This window comes from Dromaius novaehollandiae, chromosome 6 (assembly GCF_036370855.1).
Source record: "Dromaius novaehollandiae isolate bDroNov1 chromosome 6, bDroNov1.hap1, whole genome shotgun sequence".
NCBI classification, from domain to species: domain Eukaryota; kingdom Metazoa; phylum Chordata; class Aves; order Casuariiformes; family Dromaiidae; genus Dromaius; species Dromaius novaehollandiae.
This window is the reverse complement of record NC_088103.1, coordinates 29916825-29935646: the sequence shown is the minus strand read 5'-3', so window position 1 is coordinate 29935646 and position 18822 is coordinate 29916825. Positions and strand designations below refer to the sequence as shown.

The 18822-nt window shown below is 38.6% G+C and overlaps 1 protein-coding gene across 1 annotated transcript in view; it reads left to right on the top strand.

Annotated features, from left to right (window-relative positions):
* The first annotated feature begins 558 nt into the window (after positions 1-558).
* PDE6C (phosphodiesterase 6C) overlaps positions 559-18822 on the top strand; it is a 32837-nt gene continuing 14573 nt past the window's right edge. Inside the window, exons 1-11 of the mRNA XM_026094101.2 lie at positions 559-1038; positions 13031-13183; positions 13297-13386; positions 13625-13765; positions 14306-14380; positions 14471-14535; positions 14645-14711; positions 15569-15616; positions 15810-15959; positions 16634-16777; positions 16869-16937. Coding sequence (XP_025949886.1) covers positions 559-1038; positions 13031-13183; positions 13297-13386; positions 13625-13765; positions 14306-14380; positions 14471-14535; positions 14645-14711; positions 15569-15616; positions 15810-15959; positions 16634-16777; positions 16869-16937 — 1482 coding nt within the window. The remainder of the gene's footprint in view (positions 1039-13030; positions 13184-13296; positions 13387-13624; positions 13766-14305; positions 14381-14470; positions 14536-14644; positions 14712-15568; positions 15617-15809; positions 15960-16633; positions 16778-16868; positions 16938-18822) is intronic.

Genomic DNA, 18822 nt, shown 5'->3' with positions numbered 1-18822 from the left:
TTTTTTTTTTCCCGTAACATTCCATTTTCCTCCCCTTAAACACCTTTCACAAGTACACGTGACTATGTCTACACGCGTGTTTCATGTGGGCTGAGTATCTAAGAGGAAATTCTCATATTAAGTTTCAATGGAAACTTTCATATATATACTACAATTTATAGTGTGTATGAAGGAGAAAACTTGCACATACACGTATCTACACATCAGACTATTTTACAAGGTCTAAGAACAAATTGGTTAGTTTAAAATGCTAAAATGATTCCCGTAGGATTTATGAGCTAAGAATGCTCAGGGGTTTAGTGTCCTGACATCTCTTTAATTAGCAGTCTCCAAGACCTCACGCTAAGAAGATACTAAGCCAGTGCCTTCTGTCATATCTCAAGAGTTTCAGAAGGCTTGGAAGCCACAGGGGAAGGTGAATGTACTATGTCTGGGAGGTATACAGTATGTACAAAGTACCATTTTCTTTCTAGTATCAAATTAGGACTTTTTGCTACCACTCCTGCTTTGATGGTGATGCAGTTCTAAAAAAAAAATCTAAAGAACGATCCGACAAAAATGGGTGAAGTAAATAAAGATGCCGTTGAAAAATACTTGGAGAACAACCCCCAGTTTGCCAAGGAATATTTCGACCGAAAAATGAGGGCAGAAGTGCTGGGAAGTGTCTTTAAAGTGAATCCTGGAGATGTGAAGGAAGGAGTCAGCTTCAAGGACATGTCCCGTCTGGAGGAGTCTAACATACTTTTTGAGCTGCTAACAGAAATCCAGGATGAGGCAGGCACTATGGAAAAGATAGTGCACAAGGCCCTGCAGAGGCTGGCACAGCTGCTGGCAGCTGATCGGTGTAGCATGTTTATTTGCCGTTCCCGAAATGGTATTCCAGAGGTAGCCACGAGGCTTCTCAATGTCACTCCAACTTCCACCTTTGAGGAGAACTTGGTGAATCCAGACAATGAGATTGTTTTTCCTCTGGACATCGGAATAGTGGGATGGGTGGCTCATACCAAGAAGTTTTTTAATATCCCAGATGTGAAAAAGGTAAGTGAGTGACTCCTCTTGGTGAAGGGGATTCTGCGCATTTAATTACTCAGCTTCCTCAACAGGGCTTGTGGCACAGAGTCATTCCTCAAAAACATCCCAAACAGGAGACAGAAATCCAGACCAAAAACATGAGAAAAGCAACAGGGTAAGATGCTTAAAATCCAGTAGAACCATATTACGTAGCCTGGCTAGATATTTCCAGTATCCTGACACAATATCTGTAATGTAATTTACTGTAATAAGGGAGGAGAATATTAGATTAAGAGAGATCAAAAAGTACTTGTGTTTCCATGGAGCATGACAGGCTCCTATTCTGTTGTGCAGCGTGGGCTTGCAAGGGTTCTCCCTTATCCTTCCGTGCTGCCATACAAGCCCCTCTCAGTACAACTAATTTGCAGCCCCGGTAATGAGAGCATTCCTTGTAGGAAGGTGAATGAGTGCATATGAAGATGATCTCAACATATATGTTCAGTTTCAAGTCTGGTTTGGGATTTAAAATCGCTCCAAATTTTAAGTATCTCTAGATTCAGGGCTTCTGTTCAGAATCATCTATACAAGACAATTAATGAGTCAGAGTTGCTCTGATGTTTTCAAAGCTGCTATTGGATTTTCACAGAATCACCTTCCTTAGTTATAGCTCAGATAAGGGTTATTATAAAATTTTGCATTAAACTATGTGAACAACCTAACTGAAATTAAACATGCATGAATAAGAACTGCTTTAAAAATTGTACTTTGAAATGCACATGAATGTGTTCTGATGGTTACTGGTGTCTTTAAAGAGTTAACCTTAAATTACAAAATTATCATCTTCATCTCTTTTTAGTCTTATGTGGAAAAACTCAGCCTACAGATGACAGTCTGGCTTCTTAACTTTTACTGTACAGTCAATTTATAATTCCAGGGCATTTTAGAGATGGAAACCACCTCAATGATCCTAAACTCAATTTAAATAATAAAGCTCTTTATGCACTGCAATTATCTATGTTTTCCAGGAGGTAACTGAAAAGTCATGTATTTTATCATGTTAAAAGTTGGTAAAACTAAAGATAAATTAATTACAAGTTCACCTGTGCCTGGTTCAGGCTAGTGTTAAAACTCAAAAACAAATGTATACATATATGAAAAGAACATTTTAATACAGAGTAAACTATCTCAGATGTAAGCAGGAATCATGAGAACAAACAGAAGAAAGATTGGGTTTGATTTTTAACTGACCACTAAGACGCTTTCTTCAGTGGCTACTCTTCTGACAAGAAACATCTGACTTACTGTCTCTTACCACCAAATGGGGAGATTGGAGGATAATCCTTCTAAATTCATAAGGCTGATTACATGAGAAAAGATCAGAAGGATCAAGAAAGATGTGCTTTTTATCAGACCCTGCACTGTTGCTTAATATTATTATGCGTGAAACCTGCCCAGAGCAGGGCTGCCTAAAAAATTCTGCTTTTGCAGTAAGACTTGTTCAAAATTTTGTGACAAATGTAACTTGAATATGCTTAAATAAGCGAACTATAACCTTTCTGTCTCTGTAATACTACCAGGTATATATTTTGCACATACAACTTAATCCATGTCTGCTGAATAACTGTCTAGTTATTATTCAATCATTTTAAGGCAATTCAAATTAATCAATCACTGTATTTTTGCTTGGGCATTCATTTACTCTGAGATCTATGGCATTAGATCCACGCTTAAAAATGCAGAGTTAAACCCTGGTGCCATTAGTCCACGTTTGGAAACTAAAAGTCTCCAAAACATTGACATTTTATTAGTTAATTGCAAAACTCACAAACACTTTTCTGGGACCAAGATTTATTCTTCAAAAATAACCATGAATGTCTCAAAATTGTCAGTATTTCCATCCTATTAGTCAAAGAATTCAAGTGTCCAAACTCGCCCTCCTCATAAAGGCAAAGTTCCCACTGATGCCACCACAATCTCTACCTACCTAAGGAAGCCACTGCAGCGTTAGGCAGTAGCACTTCAGTAATGTTATCAGTCTATGGCATGAAAAATAGGTAGCAATGGAAGTGTTCTTGAAAGGATCATTATTTTTCAAACTGCATTGTATGCGTTTCAGTCGAACCAGCTTGTCTGCTACCCAAACACCAAGCAAAAAATGACGAGCAGAGTTAGGTCAGCAAGGGATTTGGCCTCTACTGCTTTGTCAGAATACAAAATACACAATGAATAATTCAGGATGGCTACACCTAACCACTTTCTATTGTTGACACAGACCATATCCAAACAGCATTTTTTTTTTTTTTTTTTTTTTTTTAAGTCTTAAGTACATGACAGCACTGACAAACCCACAATGAGACATCTTCAGGCTTCAGTTCCCACCCCTTTGTAGCAAGAGGGAATGTAATGAAAGATCACCACAGCAATCAATCTCTGAAAACATGAGACTCCACCTTCAGTGCCTGGTAGCCAGTTCTTTGGGGATTAGCTCTCTCTTTTTTTTTTTTTTTTTTTTTTTTTTTTTTTTTTTAACTTGGAAAGGTCCCAATAAACGTGAGGAAGCTCCTCATCCTGACTAATGCTTCAGAAAAGAAAAGCAGAGGAAAAGATACAGACCTTCCATAATTAACTTAGTAGCAAAAACAGTTTCCTCCCCCCACAGGATTAGAGACCTGTTGACTGCAAGAACTAATAGTGTTTAATCCCGTCTTTAGTGGCAGTGAGAAACGGGAGGCCAGGCAGGACCACTGCCTTGATAATTGGCCTCTCCTTACTCCCAGTGACGGGCAGAGTCTGTTACTCAAATATACCACCGTAAAATCACTGATTGCATAAAATCTCATTTATCTGTTAGTTCAACGAAAACCCTTTAGATGCTGATAACACTGCCAAGAGAATGATAAAGATTACAATTACCTTTAGTCTTTCGCTAAGGCATTATTTCCAAACAGAATTAAGAAATAAGAAATAATGAAGCAAGAAGCATGATTTCTAGAAAATTAAAATCTCACATTCTCAGCATGTGAGAGTCAATAGTAAAGACTATATATAACTTGCTTTAATACAAAACATATTTAAATTAATGCATAATTGTTTTTAATTCAGAGCTATGTGGAGATAAAATATTTTAATGACGACTGGAAACTCAAGAAACAGCATTTCTGGTTATAGCAGGGTATAAAATTATATAAATGGTGAAAAATTGCTTCAAAAGAAGTGAAGGTCTTAGGATTAGATCCATAAAGGGACTTAAATGTCCAGATGCTGAACTGAACAAGCCCTCATTTCTAGGGGTCCTGGACCAGAATTCGCAGCCCTCAGTGAAGCCCCCGAACAACGGAGCGTGGACAGGTTCTGGTGCTCCAACCCCAGCTCCAGAGCAGCCAGAGCGCTTAGCAGTGCTGCACGTAATCTGACCACTGGAAACCTGACACAAAATGCCTTAAATCTATCAAAGTTTTCAGCACCTGTATCGTTCCTTTGGAAACTGAGCCAGCCTCAGTTTGCAGGAGTGTTTTTGGGGGAGCTCTACTTCTCTTTAATTATGGGGTGTGAGGGACTTTTCAGTCCCAGCCTGCCTCACATGGCAGGGGCTTCAGATTCATGAGAAAATGCTGGTCCCCTGACCTGAGGCTATCTGAGCCTGGAACCAGGAAGAAGAGACACTCAATCTCTTTTCTTGAATCCATACCAAACTGTAAAAACAAAACAAAGATTATCTGAAGAGGGAAGAACAGAGAGCCAAGGGAAGCACATCTTTGCAGCTCAGTGGCTTGGACTCCCCCGTGGCAGTGAGGAGAGCTGGACACCAAACCACTGCCCGTGTGCTGTGTGTAAACAGCCATTCTGGTAACACTTAGCTGTGGTCCTGGGACCAGGCGTTGATCTTGGACTCCTCCTGGGGCAGGAAGAGGTTGACGGATTCAAATGAATCCATGTCAAAAATACGAAGCAGTGAGAATGCACAAGAGAAAGATGATGAATGACACAGCTGGCTACCTTGGGAGTGACAGAGGGAAGGGAGAAGAATATAGAGGAAGAAGCAGAACCCCCCCCCCCACACACACACACACACACACACTTTTGGTGGAACTGGTAGCTGGGCAGTCACTCATTGTGATGTCCGAGTCCTTAACTCTTCTACTAATTCTCCTGGCATGGAGAGGAGGATCAAATATCCACCTGCATCCATTTGGGTAGTGCTCCCATTTTGGGGGGGGGGGGGGGGAGCTAAAACAGAATTTCTGCTAATCATTGTGCTACAGGATAAAAATGAGGGCAACGTTGCTGCCCCACTTTGAGAACTTTCTCCTGACTGTACATTGGGTGTATTCTCTGTACACCACCCCGACGTGGCCCCACCCACAGGATAAGCACAGAAAAATCCACAGTGAAGATCTGACCCGAGTGCAGGGAAGAGCACCATAACCCTGGTAAAAAGGCAGCAGTTTGGCCACGGACAGTTGCGGAACTTAAGGTGAAGCTAAAACTTTGCTGGTGAAACTTAAGGCTTCAAGATGACAGGCAGATGGTCTGAGGACATGTTTTGGGATTGCTATATATATTCTGCTTAAGTCTTACTTTAGGGCCCTTCGTGATTGTTGAGAACTGTGAAAGCTGAATAGTTATATTCACATATCGGTCTCTGCTGCACCTGTCCTTACAAAAGAAACGTGAAATACCAGTTGGACTTCATAAAAAAATCACACAATCGATAGATTAGATATCACCAATGATAAAGGAATTAATGTCTCAGCAAACACTACTCCCAGCTTCTGGTTGATCAAAAAGGAAATTATTGTAACTTTTTTAATTAATGTAACAGGGAAACATATGTGATGAGGCAGAGTATGTTAAAATAAGCTTTGAAGGCCAGAGGAAGATCATTAGAGTAAGTTGATAGGGGAAGTCTGAGGGAAAAAAAACTTGTATTTCTTAAGATTAGAAGAAATGAGGGCAAATATACACAATGCTACAGAGGTACTACCTTCCTGAATACCTGGAAAGCAAAGAGAATTAAAAGAAAATCCCAAGATTAACTAAAAATAGGGAATTAAAAAAACAAAACAAACAAACAAAAAAACTATGAAGCAGTCTTTACCCAAGAAGAATTTCCTTTGTAAATGTTAATATCTGCTCCTCTGTTTTGTCACCTTTATGAAAAAACAGACTCTCATAAATTCATACTCCATATAGCAAACATTTATCTGAAAAAAAATGAAAATCTGTTCCAATCTGTTACAAAAACAAACATCCAGTCAATTTACAAGAAAATATTTTAACACAGGAACCAATTTTTATTAATTGTGCCTTCCAGAAATACAACCTTTCATTATTTCCTTGAATTAACTTGTGTTAAAAGAAAGCTCCTGACATGAAAGAAAAAAAAGAACATTAAAAATTAAAATGAAAAGCTGCCTTTTAGCCTCATTTTTTGATTTATATAAAAAAAATTAAATCAATGTAATACAGATTCAATTTCAAGAAGTTTCAAAATTAGTCATGTCACTGAAATGTCTGCTTTTTTTGGCAATAGGTAATGACTAAGAGTTCAACCCCAGAATGCCATTAAATACATAATAATTTCTACCTGCTTTCAATTTCAAAATTCTAGTGATCCCCCAAATATCAAAATCAATGTGTTCCGCACTGCTTACAAGTAACATGTCAAAATAGTTGTCTTACACTCCTGCCAATACATGATTTTTGAATGTGGCCTTATGAATGGCCTACTCATTTAACTAATTGGTTTTGTTTTTTGACCAAACTGATGACATTTTACTAGCTGAGGATAGGTGCATTTCATATTCTGTTCCTATTCAATCACATCATTATAGAACAAAAGCACTTGTGAGCTGAAATCAGGATAAGTAGAAATAAGAGACAAAGCAATATAGCACACTAATTTCCTGCAACTCGGTTAAAATTTTGCTTGAGACATGTGAGTTAATGCAAGACAACCAATGGGAGACCAAAATATCAGCAAGACAAGAAAAGACTGCAGGGCTGCCATAAGCCAAAACAGGAAATATGTAAAGATGGTGCCAATAAATTTGTAATAATGATGAAAGCACTGCACCAGCTCCTGCCTCAGAACCTGCCCGTGGTTCCTGCTCCAGTAGTGCTCCAGAGTTTTTGCAGCCACTCCTGGTCATTCCACACCCAAAGGATGATGCGTTCCTACCAGGCTACACCATGGGCAAAGTAGTCCATTTTAAGGGCTCCCATAAAGCCATTCTTCCTCTGTCTTTTATAAGGGGAAAAAGAGGTGGAAGCGAATAGGCATCAACTCTCTTGGCACTTCTGTCACAGCTGGAGGAACAAGTCTGTCACTTCTCCTCAATGGTGATATGCAATGCACTTTGCCAAACTCAAAATGGGGAGGTAGGCTGCACAGCAGGTGCTGAAGTGCCACTTGGAAACAACATCAATAGCAATGGTAAGAGGTTTGCAAATGTAAGTAATTGTGATGGTGATGTGAAAACCAAGGCGTTAATGTCATCCGTGAGACACAAACAAAATGACACCGTGCTGTTTCCTAGCAGAGGCTTTCAGTCAAGGGAGCAGAGGCTTGGAGGAAAGTTTTCCTTCCTAACATTTGAAATCACACATGTAATGGAGATGTTGATGCTGGACCAGTTTATAAGCAACGGGAAGTAAGCAAATATATTGGAGATGTAAGAAGCTTCAGTGCTAACAAGTCTGAGCTGCTGATCTGCTCCTATTGCTTCAAATGAAGCCGTGCAGTGAGCCTTCGCGCTGACCAGCTGAACAAGGCAGGCAGATCCACATCCCCTGTTACCTCTTTTGAGCTGCTTTTCACACTACTCCCATTTTCTTTCTTCCCTGCATTTCTATAAATCATGCACTTCTTGCATGTGCCATGAAAACCAAATTAACAGGGTTCACACTACCTCATTACTTATAGTTTTCCCATTTTCTGATCAAATTTACACTCAGAGTAATTTATGCCATTGAATTTGAGCTGGAGGTTTCCCAGACTGTCAAACTCACTTGCCTCAGGCTGCATTTTGCTATTAATCCAATCAGAAATGCTAAAGACTTAGCTCAGTCTGCTGGAGGATAGCGTAGCAAATCCTAAGATAACATTATGAACTGGGAAATGCACTTCCTTCATTAACTACCGTCTGGAGTGGTTAAGTGAACACCAGAATGATGGTCTTTGTTGTTTTTTAAGGTTGGCGTGTTTAACAAGAAAGCCTGTGAAAGGTTAGAAAACTGCACAGAACTCTTTCACAGTTCACTTAAAATGGTGTGGGATATCTAAAGCCAGCAAAAGCAGCAGAATTCATCACGGAAGAAAGAAAACCTTTCAAGACAGTTACAGGGAAACATATGAGAACAAAAGCAGGCAACGCAGCCCTGAGATGGGAACTCAGATCTAAAAGGAGAAGCATGAGAAAAGAGACACAAGATGGTTCCTTCTTCTAGGCAGTTCAGGCAGTATGAACTTCTCAGAAGCAATTCCTAAAATAACACTGATTTTTTGAAAAACAATCTGTGTTATTGTAAAATATTATCTGCTCATGTAGTCTCTTAAAATTAATTTTCTTCTCCAAATACCTGTGGTTTCCTGACTTTCTCTCATTTATATTTATTTTATCTTATTATGGATATGAACTTACAGTTGTGTTGCTACAATTCAGAATCAGATGTGATGTACTTTTCGTAAGCAAGCAGGATTTTAATTGTGTATGTTCATTTCATATTTCTAACAGCCATAATGAAGAAAATAAAATAAGTTATTTTTAGAAAGGATGGCCTGATTTTCCTCTTTCAGAGAGGTGTAATCATGCCGTTTTCACAACGGTGACTTCTGATTTTGTAAATTCGACTGCTAGTTATGGGATGTAAATTAGGCTCATAGAACCTAAAGGAACAGAAAAGTTGAGGCCAAAAGATCTAAACACAGAGCATTGTATTGAAATTTCATTGGTAAAAGGCTTATAATTTTATGCACAGTCACATTGGTAAGTTACAGCAAGGTAAAACTGGTGTCATGGGGTAGAGAACCAGAAAACTGCATCAGCTTCAAGTGTACAGGCTAGATCCATAGTAACCCCCCAAATTCCTCTCAAGTTATCGTCTCTCACTAAAAACAGAAAGATGAGCATGGAGGGGGGCCTTGATTTTCCATTCCAGTATGCTGGTGCTGGCTTAGTGCAATTTTAGGACATGTTGCACATCTTATGATATATCTACCAAATAGATTGTGGCACAGTGAAATATATACCTTAGCTTTAAATGGAGCTAGTAGAAATGATCGCAAATATACAGGAGTTAGTCTGGGCATAACAATCTGGAGCCTAGATTTACTTTACCAAACAGCTAACAAAGATGCAGCAGTGGGTTGCACCTATGCAATGGAGACAATTCTGGGGGACAATGTCCTATACGTGACGATTCTATAACATACTGCTGCTGTTTTCTGCAATCCTAGACATGCTCCTGTGTGTATGCATTCTGCTAGCTGGCCTGACTAGTACGCACTCGATGCAGCACAGTATGATTACAAAAGATTGTACTAACTAATGAGGTGAGCTTCATACTTTTGGGGAAAAGAGTGCACTAATAGTGCAGTGGGCCCACTTAAAGTGGGAGAACGTATGCACAGTCTTTTCTGCGTCTTTTCTTCTAGTTACTAACACTTCATTGTAAAGTCCAACTGTCTTATTTAATAGGGATTTGTTGTCTGGAGTTAGGTAGTTATTCAGAAATCCCATTTCCCGCTAAAAGTCAGTTATAGGATTAAATTGGGAACTGAAAGTTCACAACATGACTTTAAAAGATGGTTGGACTCTTAGGATCAGGCTCAAATAGACTATGGGTCCATCTTCATAGGAGTACCAAGACTATCCTCTGGCTCTGGTACTGCAGAGCAAGTTTCTAGCTTATTGGTCCATGATTTTCCATATATTACGCAAAAGTGATTTGCACTGAAATCTAAAGGAGCTTATGTTCCTGAGAAAAAAATGTTTTAAAACCTTGATTGAAAATTAAGGCATCAAACCCCTCAGCAATTCTGTACCAAATATTCAGTAATGAAAAGCCTAAATCTAAGCACAAGTTTTTGATTACACATGCAAATCATGTGCAATAGGAGTCTTTGCATATGTTATGAGGATGCTGTCAGTGTGCAACGAAGTAGTTGCATCTGCATTGCATTATCTAGGCACAACTCAGGTTGGCTCAGGTCACTAACTTTTTGTTTATTAACACGATTTGCATTATTTTAATTTTTTCCTATCCTCTGCAAAACTCATATGACCAAAGTGCTCCTTCCCAAACCACTACCACCTTCAACCTGCAGTTATCAAGCAAATAAAAACTCAGCTATTGAGTCCTGCTGATTCAGTTCACTTCAGGTGATACAAATCCTTTTTAGGCATTCAGAAATCCAGGACTGTGAATTTTGATTTGTTCCCTCATAACAGTACAGAGAGCTCTAAAATCAGGACTTGGTCCTCACCATATGCTAGATGCTGTAGATGAGGCACAGGGGCTACAAAACAGAGTCAAATTCTCTATTTCCTTTATTTGGAGTGGCTGACACACGTCACTGAAGAGTCACTGAAGCCCCTCCAAAACCACCGCAAAGCCAGAATGATTGTGTCCACAGATAATTTCTCTCAGAGAAACTCAAATATTTCTATGTAACACCTCACATTTGTTTAGAAGATTATAGGGCAGTATTTGATTCTCATGTAGAAAAAACAATTTGACTGGCATTTTCCCTACGTATCTGTTCACTGAGATATCCCTACAGCTTTCTCCTAGAAAAAGAGACGACAGCAACTCAGTGAAAGTTTGACAGAAAAAACAGAAATCATCCCATCCTCACCCAGGCAATATAAAGCAATGTATTTGGAACTGGCTACCCTTTCCAGGGACCCAAATACAGACTGATACTTTGAGCTACAGAGAAAACATATTGCTTATTTTTATTCTTTTCAACCCGACTTATGGGGATGACACAGGCTTCCTTAAAAGGATCTACACTCTGCAACAGACACCAATTGGTAAATATAGAAAAAGACATTCCAGAGTTACTTCCATATTTTTCATTCCTTTCCCAGAAATGCAGACTCCTCAGATTTCCTTGTAGGATTCAAAAAATGCAAATACAAGAGATGGGCTGCCAAAAGACTATCAAGAGCCAAAGGGAAAAAACAAACAACATTTTGAACTCAGAATAAAATCCAATCTACCTTCTCAGGATTATATATGCTATAAATTCAACACATCCCAGAAAAAATTGTTAAAGAGGAAAGAAGGGAAAAAGAAATTAGAGGAAAGATCCAAAAATTAGATAAATGATCTTAGTTCTGGCATTTGCTAGCCTTTTCATGATTGTTTTTACAACATAGAAAATGTTTTTTTCCTGAAGTAGCATTGCGTATAATTTTCTATATTTTAAAAAGCAGAAATGCCATTATGTGGCATCCCACAACACCAAATAGTCCATCAGCAAGTAGGAGACCTTGAAATCCACCACGCAGATCTTGGCTGCCAAAGCTAACGCAGTAATTAATATCAGCTCTGGGGACAGAAATGCAGTAGCTAGGGTCAGAGACTTTACAAGTGGGTTAACAAATATTTGCCAGCAGCAAAGGAATGGTAAGATTTGGGAATCTTGGTTCTGGTGGATGTTCTTAAAACACCTTTGCCTCGCTCTGGCCAGCTGCCATGCCGGTCTGTGGTGTTACAATCCAGTCTCACTCTCCCTGGTTACCAGGTCCCAATCACCATGTCTTGGTACTCCTTTAACACCATTAGCTACTCACCTTGAGAAGCTGAAAACAGACCTTTTAAAGGAAATTCAAAGAGAGTCCACCACTGACTGCAGCCCATGACTAGAGAGCGTTTGTCCCTCTGAAGAGGAAAATTGTGTACTGACCTGTAAAAAGTGGCAGCTGTGAGGGCATGGAAAAGGCCCAGTGAAGTCTGGCTATTTCAGCGGCTTAGTAGAACTGCGTCACTTCTGAGTGTGCACATATTGACAGATTTCCAACCCTCAACCCATAACTCAAATTTAAATGCATTTTCACAGACTAGCAAGCAGCACAACCACCCTTGACAAACAGGTTTTCCTGACACATTTCAAGTCCATTTTTGAAAATAAAAGGAATATTAGCATTTCAAAGAAAATACCTCAAGAATTTCTTTGATACGAGAAAATGAAACTTTTCATGAAACAGAAGAACTAGCTTACCAACAATTTTCAAATAAAAGAATGAAGAAATAGAATACTTTTTACTAAATTCCTCCACAGCACTCAGTTTCAAGGGTAAGCAACTGGAGGGTTAGTTGTGGCTCATTTGTCGCATGGTCTCGCTCCCACAAGATCACACAAAACAACCGAAGCAACCCCATATCCCTCCATGCTCTACACCCTCTTATTCACCAGGAGGGCATGTTGGGCTGGGACCTGCAGGAGTGGGAGATCATCAAGAAGGACGAATAGGACAAGGCTCAGCCGGACGGATACCTACTGTGGATACTTCTCTGAGGGAAGCATTTTCAGCCATATACCTTCAAGACTGCAAATGATCCTATGTGTAGTTTTAAATATGTAATATTGGGATAATATCATTCATATTAGCTACAGAAATAATTAATAATAGTAAATATTAGCATAGCTACAAAATAATTCTCTTATGTGCAAGCCTATGCATTAGGTTATCAGGTAGCCACAAAGTCATATTAGTCTCTCCTTTATTCTAGCTCTTCTCAAATTTTTATTTCCTTAAACTTGTCATCATTCCAATAAAACCCCGCACAGAACTTGGCTCCAGGAACTGTATTTGTCATCAACGCTTAAGCTAATTGTGTACACATATGTTTGCAAGATTGGGTTAAATAGTCATAATGCTTTTTGGGAGTACAAATCTACTGCACTCTGCTCATAGCATTGTGAACACGAGTAGCAAATACAGTGATCATTTGCCTTTGGTATGGTAACTGACTGTGGTGGGTTTCATTTGTGCTTTTGGTTTTCCAGAATAACCATTTTTCTGATTTTCTGGACAAACAAACTGGTTATACAACGACCAATATGCTGGCAACCCCAATTACACAGGGCAAAGAGGTGCTTGCTGTTGTGATGGCACTCAACAAACTAAACGACACTGCATTCTCAAAAGAGGATGAAGAGGTAATGACTTCAAACACTAAATAAGAGCACAACTGTTACTTTAACAAGTAGTTTGAGTGAATCTACATGTTGGTTTCATACTTTGTCTTGTTTTTGTTCTTTGTCACTTTTAGGTCTTTAACAAATACCTCAATTTTATATCTTTGGTCCTAAAAAATCATCATACATCATATCTCTACAATATTGAATCCCGACGAGGTCAGGTAAAGAAGAATTTGTTAACAATTAAACCTTTTTTCATCTGAAATTATTATTATTTCCACTATCTTACATTCTCACAAGCTTATTGAAATAAGGATACCACCTATTTGTTTAATTTTATTTACAGTAATGCACTTTATTCTTGTATCTTGGAATGTCTACGATTCATATGGTTGTTTTCATTCAAAATGCATTCTACCTTTGTGAACATTTACCCTCTTTCTCTTTTGTTGTAAATAGATGCTTTTGTGGTCTGCCAACAAAGTATTTGAAGAGCTGACAGATATAGAACGGCAGTTTCACAAAGCACTGTACACTATTCGAATGTATCTGAACTGTGAAAGGTACTCTGTTGGGCTGCTGGACATGACTAAAGAGAAGGTAAGTTTTACCTGTTTCCTAGAAATAGGTTAGATCCTAACTTTAAGTTGTAAAATCCATCCTTCTAATTATTTAATTCATCTGTTCCAGGTATTTCTAGTGTACCTCTCCAAGATGTAAAGATACCATACTTTCTAACTCTTTGGGACAATCTATATAAAACCCAACTGAATCACAAAAATTACATGCGAAATATAAGCATGGCAAAGCATATGTCCACAATAAATACAAAAGTTGATTCTGAAATCATTTTTTCACATGAAAAAATCCATGTGAGGAAGAGGAGAGAACTGCAGTCTGATTATCTACCTTTTAAAACAATGATTAAGGTGTACAACCTTTCAGGGATAAGGTTCACAGCAGCCTTCCATTTATTGGCTACTATTTCTTGCCTGGAATATATTTAACAAATTTTTCTTAGTGTTGTCTGAGATGTGACCATAATACAGCTATGCAGAAGGAAAAATGAAACCGCGACCCACAGATTTCAGGTTACCTGCTTTGCTTTCTCCCGCTAACCCCTGCGTATCGCTTCCTCAGGAGTTCTACGACGAATGGCCCATCAGGCTGGGGGAGGCAGAGCCTTACAAAGGCCCCAAGACACCTGATGGAAGAGTGAGGATCTTATTTTTTCCTCTTTATGAATCTTAGTTTTGACACTGAGGTGGTACAGGTCACTGACATGTTTTTCCTCTTTTCGTTTAGGAAGTTAACTTTTATAAGATTATTGACTATATTTTACATGGAAAAGAAGAAATCAAAGTCATTCCGTGAGTATTCACTGGCTGCCTGCAAATGTGCGGTAACTGGATTTATTGCTGGGATAGAACAACATGTCTGTACCTGTAGAAATCATTTAATTTTATTCTCTCTCTGAAGGTCACCTCCAGCAGATCACTGGTGTCTTGCCAGTGGATTGCCAACATATGTTGCTGAAAATGGATTTGTAAGTTCATAACAAAAATGGAAATTACAAGTTTTATTTCATGCAGTTGTTCTGATCAAGCTAAAAAGAACAAATAAATTCCCCACACCCAAAAACCTCTACAAAACATTGTGCCACCTCCAGTGTTACTGCTTCCCAGAGACACCATGCGAATCAGTAGCCTGGTTGGACAAGCCCTCAGTGCAAATGGCCAGAACATCAGGAAAATTTCCTTCCAATGATGGTGGCATCAGAAGAATAAAGTGTGCATGTTTGATGTCATGTTCTACATGTACAAACTCAATCTCACCAAAAAAAGTAAATCATCACATACACAGTTTTAATTTTTTTGTTTGGTTGGTTTTTTTAATTTTGGCTTCCTGGCTCTAAGCTGGCTTGGGCCCAGGGCACCAAGACCTGTCTAGCTCCAAACTGGTAGCGCACCAAAGCTTCAACATGGTGTACAGCATAGTCTGCCAGCCAAGATAGTTCAAAGTCTTGGTGAACAACAGTTAATAATCCTGTGGCATTTTTTATAATAATAAGGACAGAGTCCTGCAAGTTAGTACTTACTTATTTCTTACTATAAATCCCCATGCCATTTTTAATTGGCATAGAAGCAGTTTTTTTAACCATGCTGCTTATCAGCATGCACTGAGACATCATACCTGAGGCAGTTTGCTATAAGCACTCCAGAACGCCATCTGTCAGAATAACCAATTAAATTTTATAGCAACAAGTTTGATTTCTGTACCTAATTAGGCTGCTCGCTATTTTTTCTATCGAAAAAATATTTGCCTTTTTGAAATACCTGGCCAAGTCCTGGGGCATGTTTTATTCCATATAAACAGTGTCTCTTTCTTTTCTTCCTACTGTAGATTTGTAACATGATGAATGCACCAGCAGATGAATATTTCACATTTCAGGTAATACCAGTAATAGATGCAAATATTGCAGAAAAATATGCTAATGCTTTCCACCAATTAGTTATACAGTTGATTACATATATAATTTTCCATTATTTTGTGATTCACAGGACCTAGTGTTCGTTATCTTAATAGCTGTACCACTACTTCTAAGGAAATATGCAACATGTCCTGTTCTTTGTCTTTCCTATAGAAAGGACCTGTGGATGAGTCTGGATGGATAATCAAAAACGTCCTGTCATTGCCTATTGTCAACAAAAAGGAAGAAATTGTGGGAGTTGCTACATTTTACAATAGGAAAGATGGAAAACCTTTTGATGAGTATGATGAACAGATCATTGAAGTAAGCTTAATAAGATATGAGTCTTTAAGTAGCCATATGTTACTCAAAATGTTATTATTGTAAAAAAGTTTTAAAATGTCTAAACATTTTCTAGTAGGCTGTATTAACATCTAACCAAAAAAAACTATATAGTGAAAAAGACAGAGGACTTAAGAATCAGAATTTTATTTTGCTTTATAAATCTGAACCTGAAGATTTATGAGAGATCATTATGTTCCAGTGATGAACAAAAGTCAGATAATTTTTTATCATGTCTTTTATTAATAACAGTCAGTATCTCCTAACTAACAACTGGGTACACAAGAATGGCTCACTGCTTACCAGTGGACACGATGCCTGTGATGATTGCTCAGAGAGCAATCACATGCACTTGGGCAAGATACACAGTGCATCCAAGTCCACTCCGCTAACTTAACCTCCATAAGCCTCAAATTCTTGTATACAAAATGAGAATATGGGCCCTTAACTACATAGGTTGAGATATATAGTGGCATTAAAAGCTGCAAGGTGCTAAGACACCCTGCTGATGGAAGTTAAATGCCACTAACAGGCAAAGTTACATGATACTTTTGAAAGGGTGCTACCAGAAACCGGATTTTAAAATAGTAAGTCCAAACTGTCAGTTTAACTTTATTGTCATGGTATCATCTCCGCTTTTCTTGGCTTTGTTCCAGACTCTCACACAGTTCCTGGGGTGGTCTGTTTTAAATACTGACACTTATGACAAAATGAATAAGCTCGAGAACAGGAAAGACATTGCTCAGGAGATGCTCATGTACCAGACAAAGGCCACTCCTTCCGAAGTGGAGTCTATACTGGTGAGTTTGTCCAGAGCCGTAGAACTGACGTAGGAAATCTGCTGCACAGAAATAAATGCTAAGTGAATTTAACATTCATTTCCATTTTTAGAAATACAAAGAGAAATTAAATGCAAAGAGCATAGAAGATTGTGATGAAAAGGATCTTATCAGGATTCTGGTAAGTCATTACATTGAAAATTTGAACTCCCGAAGGCATGATTATACCAGATAATACTGGGCCTTCATTGTAGTAGGAGTTTTATGTAACCAAATCCTGTTTAATAGTGACGAATACAAGCCAGATGGAGTTGGTTTAATAATATGTCTTCAACTTCTTAGGTCCTCTCATGTGCACTCCTCACTGTTACTTACAGGGAAATATTCTTTCCCAAGTATCTGTCAGCACACTTTGTTAGCCAGAAATATACAGAAAAGTTGCTATGAATTAATATTTAAAGTGTTAAACTGCACGAAACAGCCATGTGGACAGTGCTATTCAAAATGAGAATAGCTATAATTAATTGTTTCATTTTGAAAATCATTCTGAGTAAGACAACACACGAAGGAGTGTCCAAAGGAACAAATCCACTTTCAGATTAATTTTCCCGAGCTTCCATGGGCAGAGAAGTCCAGAGGCCATGAGCAGAGACTCCACAGTAACAAAGCAGATTTGACCTGATCATTTAGGACTCTGCTACTATCCAAACAAAACTGAGACAATTCCTTTCCCACGGCATGCAGTTCTTCAGCTGCATTAGTATTTCAGTCTGGAAGTGGAGCGCACTTTTGAAGCAAAGCTCCTGTTCGGGCCGATTACTGCACTTCATTTTTTCTTGTGGAGCAGCTCTGGAGCACATGCACTGGCTTACTTTGGCTGAAACAAAACAGAGATGGGCTCCAGGGACACACTGAATATATTCCCACTGTTAATGGACAACTAGTGCACAGGACCAAAACAGATCTAGTCAAAGAAAAGCCCTCAGAACATGCATAGCATGGATGCTGAGTCCCAGGATCAAGCATCCCACATGTTTGCTCCTATTGCACCACGCTTGTTAATGCAGACATAGCCATAATGAGAAGATCTCATTAAACGACTTCTGACTGTGTATACATGCATGTCAGAGTGCAATTGTATTAAAGTTTTACCGAATCCCACAAAATAGATGGTCACACAGCTTACAAGTCGTGAACCCAGAAAACAGACCCTTTGTAGCTCCACATACCTTTTAAAGTAAATCTATTTTAGCTCTACAAAAAATTTCAACAATTAATAGACAAATATTTTAAAATCTCTCCACTTGCAGAGCAACAATTCATAATTATAGTGCAGGCCTCCAAATAAAAACCAAAAAAGTTGTTTGTTTTTTTTTTTTTTTTTGTCTCCAGAAAGCAATTAAAATGAATTCTCTGTAAGTTCTGGTGTCATAAATTTAAAGATCTATTATCTCCTGCAGTGCCAAGGCTGCATGCAAATGCTTTATCCTATTAGAAGGCCTGGAATCCCAGCTGGCTAATTGGATAAAGCAGGTGTTTCTAGATCTGATGATTCACAAAGTAATGGGTCTTAAAACACCACTGCTCCAGGTTTCCTTGACTTTGACCTCAACCTGAAATCAGAATACATTTAAAGGAAAATTTGACTAGGTGAGAAGGAAACATTGTTGCATCAATGTTCAGTCTTATTTGTTGAAATAAATGCATAAGGGAATCATTGCAACCACATAATCTACGTTTTGTATTGCATCAGACTTGCCTGATTTAATTCTTGTTTTGACTGAGGCACATCCTTTAAAATACAACACTGCTCTCCTCAGGCTTCGAGATGTACAGATGGAAAGTGTTATGGAACAGCTTACAAGTATCACTATTACTGGTTAGGCTATTCAGTGTGTATCCATGCAGCATATACAAAAGAGGCAAATTAAATCTAATACAAGGTTCTTAACTTTTATATACTGTGAATTTTGGAATTTAGTATGTGCTTTCTGGAAGCAAGGACGAGCTGGCCTGAGCTCTCCATCTGCCCTTCAGAGTGAGAAAGATCCCTCATTGGCATCCAG